The 21319-nt window shown below is 43.1% G+C and overlaps 1 protein-coding gene and 1 long non-coding RNA gene across 2 annotated transcripts in view; one reads left to right on the top strand and one right to left on the bottom strand.

Moving 5' to 3' along the window:
* LONP2 (lon peptidase 2, peroxisomal) overlaps window positions 1–21319 on the top strand; it is a 73992-nt gene that overhangs the window by 14034 nt on the left and 38639 nt on the right. Inside the window, exon 8 of the mRNA XM_019535763.1 lies at window positions 11856–11997. Coding sequence (XP_019391308.1) covers window positions 11856–11997 — 142 coding nt within the window. The remainder of the gene's footprint in view (window positions 1–11855; window positions 11998–21319) is intronic.
* On the bottom strand, window positions 4973–10308 carry LOC109310549. The gene is made up of 3 exons (XR_002101246.1): window positions 10296–10308; window positions 8618–8623; window positions 4973–5161 (listed from the first exon to the last, which is right to left on the bottom strand). It is a non-coding gene; the product is annotated as an uncharacterized LOC109310549 (long non-coding RNA).

The following is a 21319-nucleotide window of genomic DNA, read 5'->3' as shown; positions in this document are numbered from 1 at the left end:
AGCACCTACATTGAACATCTTCAAGAGTAAATTGGATGCTTATCTTGCTGGGATCCTATGACCCCAGCTGACTTCCTGTCCTTTGGGCAGGGGGCTGGACTCAACGATCTCCCGAGGTCCCTTCCAGCCCTAATGTCTATGAAATCTATGTAGCCTGCCGTTGGTTTCTAAGTTCCAGCAGACCAAAAGTTCCCAGCCACAACCTCATCCGCTTATTTGATCAGTGTCAATAGACAGAAGATTTCACCTAGAAGCCACATCTTTTCCTTAATTACTAGTAACACCATGCTTTTTCTTTTGGCTCCTCAGCAATTCTGTATTTCGTTTGTTTTATTCTAGAGTTAAACATGGACTTCGGTGTATAGAACAGTGGCGCTCAACCTCTTTAGCCAAAAAGCTGGATGGGCGGTGCTTGTTCCATCCATGGCCCGGATCTGGCCCATTGTCCCGATCCAGCTCCCAAGGTGGTTATGCTGGGACCCCATCCAGCCGTTCATGGGGGAAGGGAGCAGGGCCCAGCCCCAATTCATCCCCATGGTGTAGGAAGGAAGGAGGCTTGACCCAGTCCCAGAGCAGCCCTGCAAGGGTGGGGGTGGGGAAAGCTAGGGTTACCAAGCTGGGTTTTCCTGGACATGTCTTCTTTTTGGATCCTCCCGTTTCCATCAGGGCAGTTTTTTAAAATATCAGCAAATGTCCAGGATTTTGCTCTGCCTCTGCCCCAGCAAGGAGTTGCTTGGGGCTAGGGGCATCAGGGGAAGGTGCATGTGTATGTGCGTGTGCGTGCGTATGCCTGTTGGCACTGGGGTTGCAGCAGGGCAGGGGAAGGGGGTGGGTGAGGAGGGGTTCTTCTGGGGCAGTAGGGAGCTGCATGGGCAGCAGGGCTGGGCAGTGAGATGCAGGTTGGGAGTGAGGGGGGAGGCAGGGCTGGGGAAAGCAGTGGGCTTGAGGTCAGGAGTGAGAGGCACCAGCAGGGCAGAGGGGGCAGGCAGTGGACTGTAAGTCAGGAGTGAGGGGCATCAGCAGAGCTGGAGGGGTCAGGGGGCTGCAGGTCGGGTGTGAGGGGTATCAGCAGGGCTGGGGGAGGCAGGGCGTTTTAGGTCAGGAGTGAGGGGTATCAGCAGGGACAGCAGGGTTGGGAGTGAAGGTTACCAGCATGGTCTGGTGGCAGGGTACTGTGGGTCAGGAGTGGGGGGAGCAGCAGGGCTGGGCGGACTGTGGCTTGGGAGTGAGGGATAGGGGCAGGGCCTGGGCATATCACTGCCTCCCCCCACAGTCATATACCCATATGTGGGGTTTGGCAGTGGGAAGGGTGGCAATATTAACTGCCACTGCTCCACCACCGCCAAATCTCCTGACCTGTGGGGAGTCCCACAGGCCAGATGCCGTGGCTCTGTGGGCGACATTTGGCCTGCAGGCTAGAGGTTGAGCACTCCTGTTATAAAAGAACTTGTTACACTGGTTTTCAGGGGTAGATTCAAAATGGAGCGTCATGTTTTTAGTATGAGATATCCAGTGTTTGTGCAAATGCTTCAAGGTGCCAGAGAAGTTTAAAAGAGTCAAACCAAATGCAATACATTGCATCTTGGCTCCCTTTTTTTACAGATGTTTTTCATACTGTTTTGTGCAGTAGCTGTTTTTAAAATAATTTGAGCTCTTTCTGTTAAAGTCAGTTAAATTGTCTGTCACTTTTACTGTTTAATGTCAAGATCAGCTTTGTTAGAGCAGAACATTAAATCCAGAACAGTGGGTTGGGTTTTTTTGTTTTGTTTTTGGGGGGGGGTTTCTTTTAAAAAAACTGATGTGCTTCAAAGAGCAGAGAACAGGTTGGAAACTGTTTATAAACTTCTGTTTAGACTGAGCAATGTTCTGTTCTTGCATGTCCCACCATGATATGTGTGTTTACCAAAATGGATATTACTGACATTAAGCTTCTGGTTTCAGAGGGAATTTTAGAATTCTCCTGTCACTGAGAGCTACATTTTGAAAACTGAATCCTGTAGATGTTTTAGTGACAGCATGCAGTTTATAGCTAACCCAAGGCGTTTGTGGATTTTGGGAGGCGGGGGAGGATATGACATACAGCTAAAACTAGACTTTTTTAAAGTCTTACCATGTTTCCAAATTATTCAGGCATTGGTACGACTCCATATATATAGAAGTATGTTCTTAATTCAGGTGTTTTAGCTGACTTTGCACTTGTTAAATACAGAATTAAAAGTTTGTTGCATATTGCTATTCAAACTGGAACCACTAGAGGCTGTTAAATACTACTGAAAGAAGTTTGCATAGATGCTAAGTAACATACTTGTCAGGAGGGAGTTGGGGATAGGACTTCAGTCTGGGTATTCAGTTTCCAGGGGAGTGCTCTGCCTGCATTATTTACTGAAGTCATCAGTAACTTCTTCAGTTACCAACAGTTAGTCACAGTTTTATCAATCTTATTTCATATTCTTCAGCTCATCCTTATTGTGCAACACTATTTTTTTTTATTTTAATGACCTTTAATACAGTTTTAAAATGAAATACTTTGGGTCTTTATCAGATATTATTCTATATGCATTATTTAAATTGAAGCTTTACAAAGAGAACTATTCTAAATTATAAAAGCCTTAATCTATCTGTCTGTCCATGATGCTTTATTCATGCTCTGATTGGCTGATGGACAGGTGGCAGTACACCACTATGATGGTGGGGGTACAGGGGATGGAGCGGAGGGGGGGTGAGGCCAGCACGGCTGTCCTTGCCCCCTGTCCTGCTCCCTGTAGGTAGCAACAATGGAGTGGAGTGGGGGGAGGGGGACGAGGCCACCAGAGCTGGCCTCACCTCTCTGCTCCCTTCCCTCCCTTGCTCCTTTGAGGTGGCAGTGGGGAGGATCAGGGTCGGAGGGGTAAGTCTGGGCCTGACGCGGTGTGGGGGGAGAAGGAGGAGCGAGCCTGACTGGGGGAAGAAGCTGGCCTCACATGGCAGAGGGGGGAGCAGCAGCCCTGCCCCATGCAGCAGCAGCTAGGGGAGGGGAAGAGCAAGCCTCCTCCCATCCTCAGGCCCAGGCCCGCTCTTCCTGTCCTCCTGCCACTGCCAGGTCATCCTGGGACCACTGCTGCCCCCTGCCATGCCAGTCCGGCTCTTCCCTTCCCCCTGCCACTGCAGCAGGGATGGGAGGAGCAGGCCTGGATCCCAAGAAGCAGGGAGTGGGCCCAGGCGGGGCGGGGCATGGGGCTTCATACCTGCTTGCATCCTCCCCTCCATCATTCTTGATGGGCAGTTGGCTAGTCTAACTATAAATATTCTTAAAATAGACTGATTGAAAAATGTTTGACTAGCAATATTTTACATGATGGAAGAAGGAAGTACTTCTAATGTAACTCAACACCAAGGTAAGAAATAAATAGCTGAAGACCAAAAAATGTGTATATACTAGTCATCCATTTAGTTAATAGCTGAATCTGAACGTCCTTCCTTACCAGCATTTCAGGGACGTTTGTGTAATGTTAAGACAGGTGTTTAGGGAATGCATACACACAATAGGATGGGTTAATGTGATGTTGGTAAATCTGCTTTGAAATTTCCCTGCTTTTGTTGAATGCGTAACTGTTTTTGTAAGTGTCAGATTTGCATGTCAATTTAGTAAAAAACGTTACTTTTCTGCAGATATGTCCACTTTATTTTCCATGCATGCATGATTAGCTTCCATAAAGACCTCCAATTAAATTGGCCCTGATTCTGCATTTTAACCTGTCTTTGTATCCATGCGGTACTTTCACTGGGGCTGTAGCCAGGTGAAAGGCTCAATCCATGAGGCTCCCATTGCAGGATCAGGGCTGGAATAAAATTGTACCGTATAACTTTTCATGTAAACTGTATTCCAGTATGTTTTACTTAGCAAAAGGAACATACCTGTAGAGTTGTTTAATAAATTTTAAAGATAATGAAACAAGAGAAAAGAGATACAGGAGTAGCTGAAGAGAGATGTGTGCTGCTTTGTAGAAAATAGTATGTAGGCTGATGCTTAAGCTGAAAGACACATAAGACTGAAATTACTTGTATGCGTCATTCTTAATACATCTGGCCAGTGTTTTATCTATTGGCCTCTAACCATGCTGAAATCATTAAAGAAAGTTTTGTTAACATGGCAGCAACATGTCTGTGTATCTTTAGTACTTTTAAAAGATCCATTTTTTAAAATCACTTTTGTTTTTGTTCTTTAAAAAAATCTAAACTATCAATCACTGTTTTGGGCTACTGATTGTTTGCAGGAGGAAGGATATATACTGAATTGATTTAGCAGCAAAAAAAAGTAGTTACAGCGTTTGGACATCAGAAGTGTTCTGGTGAGCGTGCAGTTCCATGTGATGCACAAATGTGGCAGTATGGAAACACCTAGTTTTTACCATGTAAGCACAGATCACATGCTTGCAGCTGGAATCCATGTGAATCCTTTTTTCATTATCCTATGAGTAGCCGCTACTGTTCTGTAGTCTCAAAATGAAGTCAGCATTGCTGTACAAAAACAACTGCTTTATCAGACATCTTCCAGCTGTCCTTATCTGTCATCACTCATATACTCCATATGTAAAGATTTACATCAAACGTGAAAGCAGAAAACTTCTCTCTTAAACAGGGAAAATGAAGACCTACTAGAAACTTAAAAAATGTATTTTTTTTAAGTTGCTTCTGCACTGTTTGCTTTGTTTAATGTCTGGGTTGCATAGCTTTACATTCTTGGTTTATATTTCTTTGAAACAAGAACAGAGTCTTGTTTTAGTTGTGCTGATGCAAGCAAGATCAGCAACCAACTCATTATTTTAATTACCTGTCATGCAAGTAGTCTAACTGACATTGCATCACCCCTTATTCATGAGCAATACACTTCTGGTCAGGTGTACATTTAGGCTAAGTAGAGATGGTCAAAAAGATGAGGTGAATTGCTTCAGTTTAGGCAGCTTCTTTTGAGCTGCCTAGATTGAACCAATAACCAACTGAACTAACTGCCACAGGAGGGAGGAGTCGTCCTTTGGGCCAGGTGTCTGCTCATCCAGTCTAGCAAGGGGGCACTGGGGAGCCCCTGCCCTGGGGAGGTTCCCCTCCACCCCAGCTCAGGGCAGCCCCAGGGAGCTGAGGGGAATTCCTCCCTTCCTGAACCCCACAGCTGCTTGCCTCGGTCCTTTGAGTTTCAGGGATAGCCTGGGACAGCCTCAGGGAGTAGAGGGAAATTCTTCCACTCTCCTGCGACTGGGGGCTCTCTGGTGCCCATACCCCCAGGGCCTTGGGAATGCCTTCCACCACCCTCCTGTGGCAAGCAGTTGTGCAGGGGAGGGGGAGGTGGGGATTCCCCCCCCCCCCCGGCTCCCTGGGCTGCCAGGAGTCAAGAAACCCCTGCCACAGGGGCTCCCCCTATGTGCTGTGGAGACCCTGGCTAGAGGGGTCTGAGGGTCTGTTCCCCTGCCCCCTCTTCCCCACTCCCTACGGGCTGATGGACATAGGTAAGAAATGGGCTAGGGAGCAGAGGGGAGGGGCAGTCCCTGCTCCACTGGAGCAGACAGCATAGTCCAGAGCTGCAAAGCATCCTGGGATGCTGGGGGATTGTGAATTAACTTGAACTAAGAAGGGATCTGGGATAGACGTTCCATAAACTGGTTTGACGTAAATCAGTTAAATCTGATACTTCATCCAGCCAGGTTTATCTTAAATTGGTTTTGGCCATTTTGAAAGTGATTTATTTACACTGAACTTCTGTTCTGTAACAGGTTTAAACCAGTTTCTGATCACTTAAACCAGTTTACATGTAACTTCTGTCCTTGGCCTTGTAATCTTCTGCTGGCATATTCTATTTTGGTCCACTGCATGAAGAGGCATGATCACTAACCTATGTAGATATGCAGACAGAAGCCCTTAGTATAGAATTAGAAAAGCTGAACTGTTGTTGATATAGCTCATTTGACTTGTGGTGTGTGGCTTATTGATAATGGTACATACTGCAGTTTTTTCAGTATAGATTCATCCATACTAGGACCTCTCCTGGTACTGTATACTAGTATTCCTATGCCAGACATCCCATGTCTGTAGCATGGACATGGCTTTTGTTTCTGGAAACTGGAATAGGTGGTGTTTCATATGCACTAAACTAACACCTTAATTTTTCCAAGGGAACTGAATTTTTTGTGAAAGTTGCTTATGGAAAAATTAACCCTCTTATTCTTTGATCTGTTTGTTTTCTTCACTTAACTGTTTTGTATGTTAATCCAAACTTTGAACTGAACAATTTCTAATAGCTAAGCCCTGTGGGTCGGTAGCTTCTCTGAGTCACAGCTGGGGCTGCTGATATGGAGAAAACGTCACCCACTCACTCCTACTCTGTCTGCCACTAAGCACATGAGAGACAGAGCGGGGCCGAATGCATACTCAGGACAGCACTAAGGCAGCTATGTTACCTCATTCCTGGGAATTGTCATATGTTAAATTGGAGCAGTTGGGCAGGGTTTGCTTCACAGGGGCAATGCAAGGTACAGCCCAGGGGTGACATAGACAGGCTCCCCATTCTTAGTGATTTCAGTTGTCGTCAGGACCTGTTTTCATCTAAGAGTTTTATATTTAGCTCTTACACATTTAAAAAATTTCCCGCCTGGAAATTATAGGAAGTATGCTTTGAAGCATTTGCAGATTTAGTTAAATATATCTCACTACTGAAATGCAAAATTGTTTTGTAAGCTGTCTAAAATCTAAACCATCTTTCAACTCAGATGTATTTTGACATGCATGCTGTAAGTACGTCATATAGTAAAAGATCCCCCTTATAATCTTCACTCAGTTATATTATGCACCACTGGGGCAGGCATTTTTGGCAAAACACTGTCATACTCTTCCCCCCCTGCCCCAATAATACTGTGTCATCTTGGCCAGAGTGGGTGAAATTAAAACAAATTTTGCAAGCAGCTGTGTGTGTCTGATTAAATCTGATTAAACTTTTCACAGTAGTCTGCCACAAACCTTAAAAATCAAAATACATCTCTATCCAGCAGTCTACTAAATCTGTTCTGGTAACATGTTTATATCTTTGTTACTACTTTAAATCTTAAGTTGCCTGCAAAACTTACTGTTTCCTTTTGTAATGGTTAAATCTTCTACTGAACCATATACCTGAATGGGAGCAATCCTGTTGGTAAGAGCACTTTAATACATTTACTGTCTTCAAAACTGTATGTAGAAGACTTTCAAGAGTAGAATGAAGCTTTGCTTTGAATGGTAATATCATATTCCTTAAAGTTGCTCTATATTTGGTGCTGTAGACATGAATAAATACTTAGCAGGATAGAGAACACATATGAGGATAATGAGACCAGCATTTGTCAATAATAAATCTTACATAGTAAGTTTTTTGGTCTTAAGGATTTTTTTTAACCAGACATATTTGTAAATAAATTCTTTAGTTTCAGACATTCTGAGGAATATGTTCTAAGGTTTATTATTATTTATTGTACTAGTGAGAGATCTCCAGGAACTGTAAGTGCATTTTTAAACAGCAAGGTACATGTTTTGTTTCCTGGTTTTGAAAGTGTGTCAGAGAAACAAGATCATAAAGTGGCTTGTGTAATGTGTGGCTAGAGCCCCCAATTTCCCCTCCTACCAACGTCAATTAGGAATTAAGCTCTGCAGTTCAGGATTTGCACTAATATAAAAGTGCTGTGTCAGGGAAGACTCAGGCCTGTCATCGTATTTCAGAGATGCACGTTTCAGAGGAGATTTAACCATGAGCCATGTCTACTACACACTGTGCTAGGAAGCACTTCACTGAAAGCATGCCCCTTTTGCTTGTTGCTGTTCTGTGTGCACTGCATATGGAAAACATGTTGCCATGGTTGGACTGGTAGTGGGTATGCCCTGTGTTTGTGTCAACACTTACTATGTGGTATTCTTTTGCCATGAGGCATGCATAGAAGCAGGAAGAACTGGACATGTTTTCACAGTGGATGGTGCTAGAGCAGTGGTGCTTCAGTGTTTGGCCCCACAAACTGGATGAGTAGTATGGAGCCAGTCCATGGGGGTGGGACACAGAGTTGGGCCCTGTGTAGTCTGAATTGAGCCCTGAGCTACCTGGATCTTGTCCTGTGCCACTCCAACACTGCATCCCAATCTAGAACATAGAGGCATGCTATCCAGCCTGCAGGGCTCCTTATGGACATTTGGCAGCAGGGGAGTGACAATTAATGCTGCCTCCACTCCCTCACCATCAAATTTTCAGATCTGTGGGGAGCCCTGTGGGCCAGAAGATGCAACTCCATTGGCCAGAACTGGTCCATGGGCTGGGGGTTGAGCACCTTTATGCTAGAGAGAGCTGTCCTTGTGTAGACACACTCTACAACGGGTTGTCAACTGGGGGTACACGTACCCCCAGGAGTACTTTGAAAGGGGCTAGGAGGGGTAGGTAGGGATGGAGTGCCACCATTCAGCGTCCTGCGCTGCCGCCTACCAGGTCTCGGGGATAGAGAGAGGGCAAGAGTGGTGACTCCCCCCTGTGGGCTGCACAGGGGCTGCTGGGCTGCCTGGATGCGGGAGGGAGCTCACATGTGGCGGCCTTTGCCACCATCTACCACCCCACACTGCTGTCACGTGCAAGCCCCACCCTGCTCTGTGTCCAGCCACCGCCACTCTTGCAGAAGACCATCATGAAAAACACGTAGACCAGCTAGCAAAGGTTAAAGGTTTTATCCTACAAACACTTACGTATGTGAGCAACTTGACTACATTAGTTTTCCTTAAGACTGTTTATATGAGCAAAGTTACATATGTAAATAATTTGTAGCACAAACCTTTGAAAGGCTTGTTTGGCCATATGGTACATATATGGCAAAGAACTTACCCAGGCATGAGGTTTTTGCGAGTTATGTCTATAAAAGATAAGGGCATCTATTTCATATTTGTAATTAAAAAAATACTGTTGAGCTGTTTATCTTTCTGCGATACCACGTTTAGTTTCTGTAATGCCTTTGTTCTCTATCTTTCTGTATTAACATCTTGCTCTTTCTGTATTAACATCTTGCACAGCTAGCATAACGTGTCAGCCTTCTAGGTCTCATGTCTGTCAAGTCAATACAGTAAAAAAACCAGCTTGTGTAGTCCAGCTGTAATGATGGGAGTTTGTGGCACAGAAGTATAGACTATCTACTTTTCTCTGTGGAAAGCTAATAATGCATGCAAAGAGTAAATTGATATCCATGGATCTGTTAAATTTAGGCTGTAAATTTAAGCAGTCTTTCACATTAACTGATCAAATTATGTAAATAAATGCAAGTATGTTTTAAGTTGGAATTTAATACACTGATTAGAAACAGCTGTGTTGAAGTTAATGAACTAATTCAGCATGCTTAAAGATTGTTAAAAAGGTAGTGGTGAAGAAAGGAGTAGTAGTGAAATACAGGTTATAAAACTTAATGGGGCACCTATCTAACCATTCAGCATTTAGACCTTGATCCTGTGGGACTTCTGCATGTGTTTGAGTGCCCTGCTGATTTGAGACTTAGGTACCAGCATTTGTTGTGCACAAACTTAGTTTGTAGCCACTTTAAAAGGGAAGGGAGAGTTGTCACCTAGGAGCTCACAGCTGCTGTTATACTGTAACTGCTGCGTCTGAGTGATCCTGTAATACAAATGAGAACTGAATGTACCCTTTTTTGATGCTGGATGAAGCAAAGTTGAAGTTGAAACAGTTTTGCTGCATTTGTATTGCCACAGGTTCACCTATACCTAAAAGTTTTGGGCAGTAACAGGATCCTACGTCCCCTGAATAGCTCACAAGGCCCATGTTATCCATTTTACCCTTTCTGAGCTCTAGACCTACTTAAGGAGAGACAGAAGCAAGTCCCGTGTGCAACTACCAGAGTTTTCATTCAAAGTCTTGCGTGTATAGACTGATGAACTGATACAAAATATTCTCATTATGGTTTTTGCTTAAGGTCACTTCTTTTTGCCTGTTTTCTGTTGTCTCTTCAGGACACATACTTCCTGGGACTCATAAAGCAGCACTTGTTAAGATGGTGATAAAGCTGAGTTATCATAAGTGTTTATAGATGCTTCCATATTAATCTTTTTTTACCACAGCTTTTTGCATCTTGATGAACTGTAATCTCAGTCTATGCAGTTCTCTATTTCTTCCAAGATTAAAGAGCCTGAATATATGCAGCAGTTACTGAGCCTACAGAATAGCAGTTAACCTGTTATAACATTTATAACCTTGCACGTGCCTTTTAAGTAATTATAGAATCATATTGTCTCCTTCAGATAATTATAATACAGACTCTGACAATCTCATAGGATGTGGTGCTAGTTGCTCTTTGGTTCAAAGAATTCAAGTTGCTGTCAGTAGCTTTAAAACTATTCCCATGGTTTTTAAGATGCATCTCTCCAAAGGTCATCCTGTTTATTCTGGCCAGCGTAATGCAGATCATGTGACAAGACATTTAGGCCTGTTCTGCATATCTATTTTGTGGGGGTCATGAGAGAGCTACTTCAGTTCAGCACATCATGTATCAGTTTCTTCTGAGCCATCAGCATTTTCTCCTTTTTACCTTCAATATTGAATCTACCTATAGAACAAGTAGAAAGGCTGATAAATTCAGAAGCAGGATGTGTGTGCATGTATATAGATCATAATTCCCTTAGCTGCACTATAAAAAAAAAAAAAAATACTTGTGTTCCTAAATAGAAAGGGTCTTTTTCATTCCATGTACGCTATTCTAATTTAATTTAAGTTTTTGAAATGTTTTATAACATCTGACCAGAAATTAATTGAAATTCTTTTGACTTGGATGCCAGTTTAAGTAGGCATTACAGCATACTTAATGTAATGTACATACATTACTGTACAGCAATGTACAGCATATGTAGAATGCTGCCCTCACTTCATTACTGGACTGCATCACATGCTCTTGTTTTTGTCAGTATAACAGTGTATATTATTTTTTAGGTCCTTAAACCTTAAAGAATGATACAGAGTTCTGAAATCTGTTTCTTAGGCCTCTGACAGATGTTACACTTAAGATGTGATTAACTGGTTAATCATGCCTTTAGTGACCTGGTCACGAGTTCAGTCAATTAATGGCATGATAAAATGAGGAATAAACAACATTATTACTCAAAATATGTGACTTTGTGACTGGTTTCCTATCAGACCTTTAATTCAGCATGTGGCCAGTGTCCAGCCTGTGGAGCATAGGGGAGCCTTTCAAGGCTGGGCTCCAGGGCCTGGGAGTCCCCTCAGCTGATCAGGGCTCCCAGCTGGAGATTGCACTCTGCAGCTGGTAGCCCTAGTCAGCAGACTGGAGTTCCCAGCTAGGGGAGTGTATGGCACCCTGGGAGTGTAGCTAATTACTGAGGTCAGGGTCCCGCAGCACCAGCAATATGGTTCAGTTGTATCTGATGTGGGATCCCACAGTCATGCCTCCTGCCATGCATGTGGCATGACAAGAAAATTAATTTTTGGGATCCCACATCAGATCCCATTGCACCTTTACTTTAACATCTGTCAGGGGCTCATTGTCGAAAAGAAGGCAGAGGGTAGGGGGAGATCCTTACAACTGCATGTAATGGTTATACCCTGTGAATTTTAGGCATGCATTCTCGTCCTGGACCAAATGTTTCAGTGAGTGGTTGGAACCTCATCTTTTATTAGCTACAATAAGTTGCATATATTAAGCAGTGAAAGCATGAATAGTTTTTTTTTTCCCATTAGTTAAAGCAGTTGGGTTTTATACAAACTTTGCTATAAGGCAGTTTATTCTTATGCTTGCTTCCTTGATCTTTAGTTTTTACTGTTCCCCCCTTCCCTTTCACACTCCAGACTCTTTTCCATTTGTTTCTCATAGGCGTACCTATGTTGGTAGTATGCCTGGCCGAATAATCAATGGCTTGAAGACTGTTGGGGTTAACAATCCAGTGTTCCTGTTAGATGAGGTTGATAAACTGGGGAAGAGTCTGCAAGGAGATCCTGCAGCTGCTTTGCTTGAGGTGAGATATAAAACAATCCTCCTTTCATTGAGTCGCATTCTGTCACTTCTAAGAATTGTTTCATTTTGGATTATCAGGGTTTAAATATTGTTCTCAAGAAGAAAGAGGGTAGGTTTGGAGAAGGGATAGGGAGAATTTTACTGAATGAAAAAGAAGCTGAAATTGCTTCTGTATTGCTAATCTGTGATGATAGCTGGACTTTTTCAGTGTCTTGTGTACAGTGCAAACTCTATCTGCTGAGTACTGAATAGATTTTTTTGTTATCAGTGATCTGTGCTTAAATGGTAGTCCTTCTGTAGATTTCAGCATATAGAAAAAAATGTTATTTTTAACATAATGTGTTAAACTTTGTAGAAGAGTCCATTTTAATTTAATTATAGCTAAAAAGGAAGTCTGGTAAATATACAAGTACTGTGTATTAGATCATACAAGTCTTTGAATGGAAAGTTTTTTTTATTAATGTAGTGTTAGTTGAAGTGGAAGAACTCGTATGCATTGCGCAATAAATAGCTGGAATTTTCTTGGATGTTTTTCTGAGAACTATTTATGCGATTTGTAAGGCTTTTGTGGGTACAGGCTAATTCCATTACAAGGTAAGTGGCCCTGGATAGGAAGGGTAGCATAAGCTAGTGAACACCTACTTGGATACAAATGCTTCTATATTTACATTTCTTGTTTGAAGACTGTGAATAGTTTTTGTACACTAGTTAGCATTTTCCATATACTACAGAAATTATGCTGTTTCAAGGTGATTTGTAGCTGTCTGCTATAAATTGCTGTTGTGCCATTTGAGATTGAACTACCAGTAGTGAACTGTTCCATGACTTCTGAAATAAAGTTCTCTGTTTTTTGTTGTGTGGTTGAATGATCTTGTGTGCTAATTAGTTCTGTTTCAGTGTCTGTTCTACCCTATTATTTACTCAGATGATAGTTAGATGTTGACTCTAATGTGCACCTTTTGACTTTTAAAAAAATGAATAGTGAAAATCTGTTTCTCAGCTGCATTCTCCATGCAAACCCATTATGGAAATTCTTATATCCTTAAGTTTGTGTTCACTACCACATCTTTAACTTGTTTCCTAGTGATCTTGCTTCTTCGTTTCTTTCCAAAGTGACATAAGCCACATCAGCATCTATGAATGGCATTGTCAGACTTATAACACACTTACGGGGGTGAAGTCTGTATACTGCTTGAATAACTGGAGATTGATGTTCTGTCTTAAAAGAAAACTCATGCCTGAGGGTGTCTGTAGACATGCTGGGAGTCTACTCCGATGCGCTGTAATTGCAGTGTGTTGGAGCAGACGCGATTCATCCAACCTCTGTATCTTGTGTATCAGCCTCCCTGTACTTCAAAATGGCAATGGGGCCACTCTAACTAAAGTGGCAAGGAAGCTCTTTCAATGAGCTTTAGTTAAAACACCCCCACTGCCATTTTGAAGTGCAGGGATGCTGATACAGGAGACAGTGCTGCACTCTAATTAAAGTATGCCCCCCCCCCCCGAGTAGGTGTAAAAGTGTCCTGAATGTTCACTTTTTTTTCATTTTGAATGAATGACTATGGATGTCAGGAATTGAAGCATTCTGTTGTGGGTAGGTCTGTAAAAGCAGCATTTCTGGTCTTGTCCTTCTTGAGCCAGAGCTTCACACAATCCCAGTAGTGAGATATGTGCCCAGCTTTCAGTCCCTTTTTGTTCTGAGGGCTCGCTTGGCCATGTCCTCTTATATTTAAGGCTAGATTTTTCCACCTGAAGAGAAGGAGTTAGGGGAACCCAGGTCCATATTCTCCAGGTTCCAGTCCCAGGACCTTGTTTTAAGCAGCTAACATATGCTCTTAACAATTGCTTGCTACTTCCATGGGCTTTCTTTCCTTGATAATGTAAATTTTTTCCAGTGGTATGCTCTGATAATCCCTCTTTTGTACTGTCTCATTTTATGGTTCCTTTCTGTCTCTGGGTTAGGAACTTCAAGTCTATTCCTTACCTCCATCTGCTACCCCTTTTCCTTTCATGCCAGGTATTGGTAGTTGTACACTTAACCCCATTACAGGCATTCAGTTAAAGGTTCATTGGGATCTTATCCACAATCCCAATAGTCGCACCTTCTGCCATGCTGTGTGCGCCCTTAGCTGCAGTGCACTCCTGAGGCTGTGAGTACTAGTTTGCTCACTGGCCTGGCTACACATTCGGTTTAAGATGTAATGGGAACCAGCCACAAAGTTATGTACACAAAATATGTATTTTGTGTAACAACTTTGTGGCTTATTCCATGTTTTATTGCACCATTAATAGAATGAACGTGTGGCCAGGGGTGACTCATAAGATGTGGTTAACCGGTTAACCACATCTTAAGTGTAATGTTTGCCAGGGACCCAAGTTGCACCTGGAGAAGTAACTGATCTGATGATCAGTTTTAACCCTGTCTGACCTGTTAAGTCTGTTTACCCAGCACAGATACTTAAAAGTTCTAAAGTTTATGTTCTGTCTCCTCTAACAGAACATACAGCTTTTTTTAATCTGCTTTGGTATGTATTAGAAGGTCCATTTTGAATGATGAGTATGACTGTTATGTACGAAATGATCAGCTAAGCAGGGCATCTATTTTTCAAACTCATTTCTATCATTTCTGTGCTGGCTAGCTGCCATTGCTAACCTGAAATAGCCCCCCAAAACATCTTAATGTTTAGATGTGTTTATAATAGTGATAATCCTCAGTGGTTCTAGTATAGAGGGGTAAATTTTAGATGAAAAGTACCCTTTTCCAACACTTGAAGGCAAGTTAAAAATTGCTGGATATGTTTTTAGTCCTGGTGCTTCTCTGGAGTTATTACTTAAGCAAAACAGAATGTCTTCCTATTTCCAGTTACTGTTCGTCAACGAGGGAACATTTATTCTAAATTTAGATGACCTCTGTTGAAAGCTGAAGAAAATAAAAATGGATCCAAATGCTTGATAGTGAGTGTTTGTTTGTAAGCAGAGAAATCAGATTGAGTGCATAGGCAGAGTTAAACATTAATGGGACTTAATCTGGATTTTGTGCTAATAAAATTTTTGGGACAGGGAAGCCTCTTTATATATGTGAGAAAACTAGCAAGACATGTATGTTCCTAAACATTGGATTTTTGGTGGGTGGAGGGGTGGGGGTTTATCATTATCTATTTTCCAACTTTCTAATTTCTTGGGAAATGTTTAAATTTTGCATATGAAATATACATGTATTGTTAGAGTGTATTTTGTTAGCCTTGTATGTTCTAAGTACATAAGTGTAGGGTTGGCTTTTGTGGCTTTTTAGAAATGCACAACATGGCAAAGGAGAGTTACTAATGGGGGAAAAGATGATTGTTAAAGGCAGACAGAAAAACCCCTTGAAATGTTATAAGCTGATTTTTAATTTCACATTTATATATAACTGAATCTTCTGTTACAGCCTCCATTACATATTAAAAATGTGGTTAAAAATCACAATTTTATTTTTTTTACTTTATTTTAGAAAATAAGATGCTTGCCGATAGCTTAACCGTAAAAAGCATTTGATGAGATGTGCTTACAGGCAAGGGTGGAGAGGAGGATTGATGTGTGTACTTAAATGAATTTTAAAGCCCAGTAAAGATTCTTTAACTAATACTGCAAATGCCTTTAGGAACTATGTTTTCAAAATCCCATGGCTTTTTTATTTTCAAAAGAATATAATGTATACTTCAGAGGTGAGGCCTACCTGCGTGCATAGTTTTATATTTCTGCACAGTAGCTGTATCTACACGTGTGCTTTACTGTGGACTAGACTAATTAGCAACAAACTAAAGTATAACTGTTTATACTTGCAAGGTATTAGGCCATAGTAAACTAATGAGTGTCAGCGCAAGATAGTACTGTTGGGAACAGCACTGTCTTAATGCCGAGGTAATTTACTGCGATTAAAAGCATGTGTAGATGCTGACTGCAGATGTAATTGTACCCAGTCAACCCAGCCAGCTGGGTGCCATACTCCTGCCTGCTGCTTAGCTACACAGTTCCGCGCTTTCAACACTCTTGTGGCGCAGCCAGCCCTTCTGCTGCTTGACAATGCCACTCGGAGCTCAGGGCAGACCTCTCTCACTCCCCATGTCCCCTACCAGTCCAGGCCTTCTCCACTCTGGCTCAAATTACTGCTCCCAGGCACATTTGTAAACATTGTGCCCCAGAGTAGTTTACTCCGGCTCGAACTGCTTCAGAGTTTATTGCTTCCCATTAATTACATGTGTAGTAGATGTACCCAGTGTATTAAAATACTTGCAGGCTTAAATGATTGTATAGGAAAAATCAAGGGCTGGAAGCTGCTTTGAAAAGCTTTAACTGTAAGCTCTAACCAATGCTGCCAGTGGAAATAAGATCTTTTTTTCTCTAGTAGTGAAATTTTTGTTGTTGTTCCTGTACTGTAGAAATTAGTAGATACTATGGCAAAGCAGCTCTACTGCCATTCAAGGGCACTAATTAATAACCAATGATTAAATCAGCAATTATATATGAAACTCCAGGAATGTGCTTTTACAAGTGCCTAACTTAATGTGCATTTGCCTAAAGTTAGTCCCAAGTCAGTTGACATGCACAGAATCATCATGCCTTAGTGTGTCTACATGTGGATTAAGGCACTTCAGCTATTTGTACCTAAATTTGATGCATGCTTTTGCAGGTATCAAATTTTAGGTGCAAATAGCCTAAAATTGCCAGTTTTAAAGTCACATTAAAGGCATACACATGCAGACCCGCGCCCTTAATGCGCCTTAAAAATTGCTAAAGTACCTTAAATTGGCACTTGTAAACATGCCTTCCTTATCACGTTTTAGTTGTGACTTGGAAGCATATTTAATTATATGAAAATGATCTAAATAGTTTCTACAGATTTTCTTCATACTAAACAAATAAAAATCTACAATGACCAAACAATTAGTTTTATATTGCAAGTTTACTCTGTTATTCCTTTTGGAGTAGAGCTGCAATCACAAAGAATTAGTGGGATGTGTTTTTAAACTAAAATGTTTTTCAAAAACTGTAAAGGATTTATAATAACAAAAATTAACTCTGAGTAGTTTCTAGCTAGTCAGTTTCCTGACAAGTGTTCAAATTCTAATTTTTTTTAATTATCAACACTGCTTATGGTTGTAATTCAAGTTGCTAGGACAAGGGATGTATTCATTCCATAATGGGAGGGATAAATTATCTTGACAGCAATATGCAGTTGCTCAGGAGTTGCATGGGTGCTGTTATGTGTAACATGAGAACTTTTCATGTCAACATAGCATAGATAATTTATCACGCGGGAAGAAAAAGCACAGTAATAATTTAAGGGGAGAGCTGGAATGAAGGTAATAGACAGGTGTGGGTAGGAGGCAGATGTGGATTATTACACAACAGATGAACTTTTAATTTCAAACACAATTCAGAAACTGGAGGACAGCACATTAATACTGCAGTGATCCATGTAAATACTGTAGTTGTCATCTAGTAGTGAAAAATGACTCATTCACTGACAGCTTAAATACTTGTAAGTGTTGCACTAGTACACTTAAGACGTAATAATAGCAATAGGAAGCCAACACTTCATTATTTAAGTCTTTAGTTTTACTTTCATAACAGTGGTAATTTATTGTGGTTTTCATTGTTGTGCTTAACGTCACTGTATAACGATGACTCTTAGGTATTTTAACTAATATAAATACAGTGAGCCAGATGCACATTCTCTGGTAGAATGAACCTCTTAAGTATACAGATTGGGTAGCTGATTATCATACTACCTGAACTGTGTGTGCAGCTGTCTACTTTTGCATATAATATCTGTGTACATTCATTTTTTTTGTCTCAAATTGGAGAAGACTGATTTAAGATTAATTGGACATTTGAGCAGGTAATCAACAGTGTACTTGGTTTAGTTAGATTAGTGGCACACATACACATGTGTGCATTGTTTTTTTTTATGGTGTTCTTTCTGTAATTGGAGCAAGCCAAAATTATACATAGAGTTAGTAAGCTTTTGCTAGAATAGAATACACACTTCCAGGAGACTATCTTCATAGAACCACGTACAGTAATTCAAGTGTTCCGTGTGCATGCTCAGGTCACATAAATGGATACAAATATTTCATGTTCACTTTATTTATGTCGTCCCTGATCCTGCATACTTTTGTCAAGCAAAAAATACCATTGAAATGTAAATGATAGTTAGTAAAACTTCTGTCAGGAGACTTGCTTGTCTGCTGTTCTTACACTAGAAATTTATTAACAAACCAGGTTTGTTGTTTTTCCCCTCCGGAAAATGTCAGTTCATTTAAGCTAATAATGTTTTGTAGATGTGCCTTTTCTTCAGTGAACTCCTATCATAATTCAGACCAGTCCTTCCAGGATATCCAGACTCCTTGCCCCAACTTTGGGGGCCCCAACTTTAGCTGGGGTTGGTTTTGGCTCTGCAGTAGAGAGAGCTGGTAGGCCTTGAGAACCCCACAGCTGAGCTGTGAATTTTAGAGCTTGGATATTTAAATAAAAAATTCAAAGTAGTGCTGTTGCTGTTATCTCTTTAGGAGACTTTGGAAAGCCTGACTTTTTTTTTTCTTGATGCAGAGCCCTTTTTTCCTTTGAACCTCGGAGCCTACCCTTTACCCAAGGCTCTGGTTACAATATTGAAAATAACTTTAACTAAAAGATATCAGAGAAAAGGGTCTGCCTTTAAAATTTGTTTACATTGTATATTGGACAATATTTTGCTGTCTTCCTCCAGTGTTTGCCTTGTTCACAGAACAACATGGGAAAGAGAGACAGCTTGGCTAATAAGAAAACATGATTGTAAAACCACCAAATTGGCAGCAAGGCTAAGGCAAGTACACTTTAAAGTACTAAAAACTCTTTCTTAAATTGCTTTGATATAGGCTAGGGACAGACGTTACACATAAACTAGTTTAAATGATCAGAAAGTGGTGTAAACTTGTAGCAGAACAGATGTTCAGTGCACATAAACCAGTTTCAAAATGGCCAAAACCAGTTTGAGAGAAACCTGGTTGAATGTAGTATCAGACTTAACTGATTTGGCTCAAACCAGTTTATGCGATATCTGTCCCAGACCTCTTCCTGGTTTAACTTAAACCAGAGAACTCCAGCATCCCAGTATGGTCTCTGGGCTGGGCTCTTTCTGCCCCTCTGCTCCCCAGCTGGAGCAGGGACAGGCAGGGGCAAAGGTCTGGCCAGAGGGGTTTAGTTCCCCCCTCTCTGTCCCACCGGCAGGGACCTGATCCGGGTCTGCCTGGCACTTCCCTGTTGCTGCTGCAGTGGATGGCCAGTGTGGCCCCCTGAAGTAGAGGGGGCAGGGTATATTCTCCCTTCTACCCCCACTGCCCCTGGGTCTGCCTGCCCCGACCACCAGAGAGTGGAAGAATAAGTCCCCTCCTGTCCCCTCTGCTAGATGCTGGAGGGAGAGGGAATAACCCCCTTCCCTGCCCCACCATGAGGGGCCCTTCTGGCTGGTGTCTGCCCCCCCAGGTGGGGGTTGGCTAGGGAGTGGGCTTGCCCAGTCAGCTCAGAGCTGCTGGTGAGCCCTGAGCCTGGAAGGTGTTGCCTCCACACCCCGTGCCCTGTGCATTATCCGGGGCTGCAGCTGCACATGCAGTTGCGGGCTGGCCAAGGTGGGGAGCTGTTCTGTCCTCAGCTGCCACGGCCACATGGTGCCGCACCACTGCGTGGGGCGGGGGAGCTTCTGCCTCGCATGTGGAGTTCTGACTCCAGCTCCCAGAAACCTTGGAAGGTGCCGAGGTGGAAGGCGTCTGTCCAAAGGCTGCAGCTGGAGCTCCACATGCAGGGCAGAAGCTGCTGGGCTAAAGCTTCCCTTCCCACCCCCCCAGCGCCTCCTGGAGTGGCTCAGGAGCTGCAGGAATGGGAGGGAGGGAGTAACCATTGCAGGCAAGGGGAAGCTGGCTTGGCCCGACAGGGCTGTTTTTCTCCCCTTGCCTCCAGTTGCGGCTCCTGCCACACCGCACAGTGTCACTTGGGGTTGAAGCTACTGGGCTGAAGAAAGCTCCCCCAGCCCTGAGTGGCACTGCATGGCACAGCAGGACCCACAGCTGGAGGCAAGGGGAGAAAAACAGCCCTGTGGGCTAAGCCAGGTTCCCCTTGCCTACTGTGGCTACTCCCCCTCCCATTCCTGCCACTGCTGAGCCTCTTTGGGAAGGGGGGTTCAGCCCAGCGGCTTAAGCCCATATGTGGAGCTCCGGCTGCAGGCCTTGGACTGAAGCCTTCCATCCGGGCACCTTCTGCCTTCCAAGGCATGCTGGAGCTGGAGCTCCACATGCAGAGCGGAAGCTCCCCCTCACCCAGAGTGCTGCGGCGTGGCTGTGATAGTGGCAGCTGGGGACAGAATAGCTCCCTGCCCTGGCCAGCCTGCAGCTGCTTGTGCAGCTGCATCCCCGGGTGCTGCACAGGACAGGGGCCCACCGGCGCCTCCAAGCTGGCCGGGGAAGCCCGCTCCTCCGCCAGCCCCAACCTGGCGTGACCAGACACCAGGCAGTAGGGCCCCTTAGGTGGGCTGGAGCAGGGATGGGAGTTATTTACTCTCCCTTTGGTGTCTGACAGAGGGGACAGGAGGACACTTATTCTGCTGCTCCGTGGCAGTTCGTGCAGGCAGACCCAGCTGCTGTCCCCCAGAGGCAGTGGGGGTAGAGGGGAGGGGCCCAGTGCTGCAGCAGCGATGGGGAGTGCTCAGCAAACCCAGTTTGGGTGCCTGCTGGTGGGACAGGGAAGGGGGAATTAAACCCCGCTCTGGCCGGTTCAGCTCAAACTGATCACACCCACCGGCACAGCTTCCTTGCAGCTGAGGGCGTGCTCTAGCGCCCCCAGTGCCTGGCCTGAGCAACTGCAGGCATTTGTCCATATGTTTGTGCTGTTACAAACCAATTCAACCTAGGCAGGTTAAACTAATGTGCGACGGTTGAATCAATTCAGACTCTAGCCTTAAAATTGGGTACCTCCTGGTTTGGCATGACTAAAGAGTGCATACTGTGGTATATGTTTTATGGATATTAAAGTTTATTGAGGGTACTGGGTATGTAACACAGTTTCTTAGGTGCTGCAGTGGATAGAATTTCTGGGCATGTCAGTATTTATGCTTAGAAATGAGAGTTTGGCCAAGAAGAAGTTAATTCCTTTCCTCATAATTTGCTCTGAGTGCTCTCTTGAAAGTAAGTGGCGTTCTTTTGGTGCTTACTGAACTAATGGTGCTTATGAACCATTAAAATTGCAATATTCTGTTTTCCATTTTAATTTAGTATTAATTAACATTAAATTCTCAGTGTCACCAATTTTATTCT

This window comes from Crocodylus porosus, unplaced genomic scaffold, assembly GCF_001723895.1.
Source record: "Crocodylus porosus isolate Cpor-Errol unplaced genomic scaffold, CroPor_comp1, whole genome shotgun sequence".
Lineage (NCBI taxonomy): Eukaryota > Metazoa > Chordata > Crocodylia > Crocodylidae > Crocodylus > Crocodylus porosus.
The sequence above is the reverse complement of the archived record's forward strand: the minus strand, read 5'-3'. Positions and strand labels throughout refer to the sequence as shown.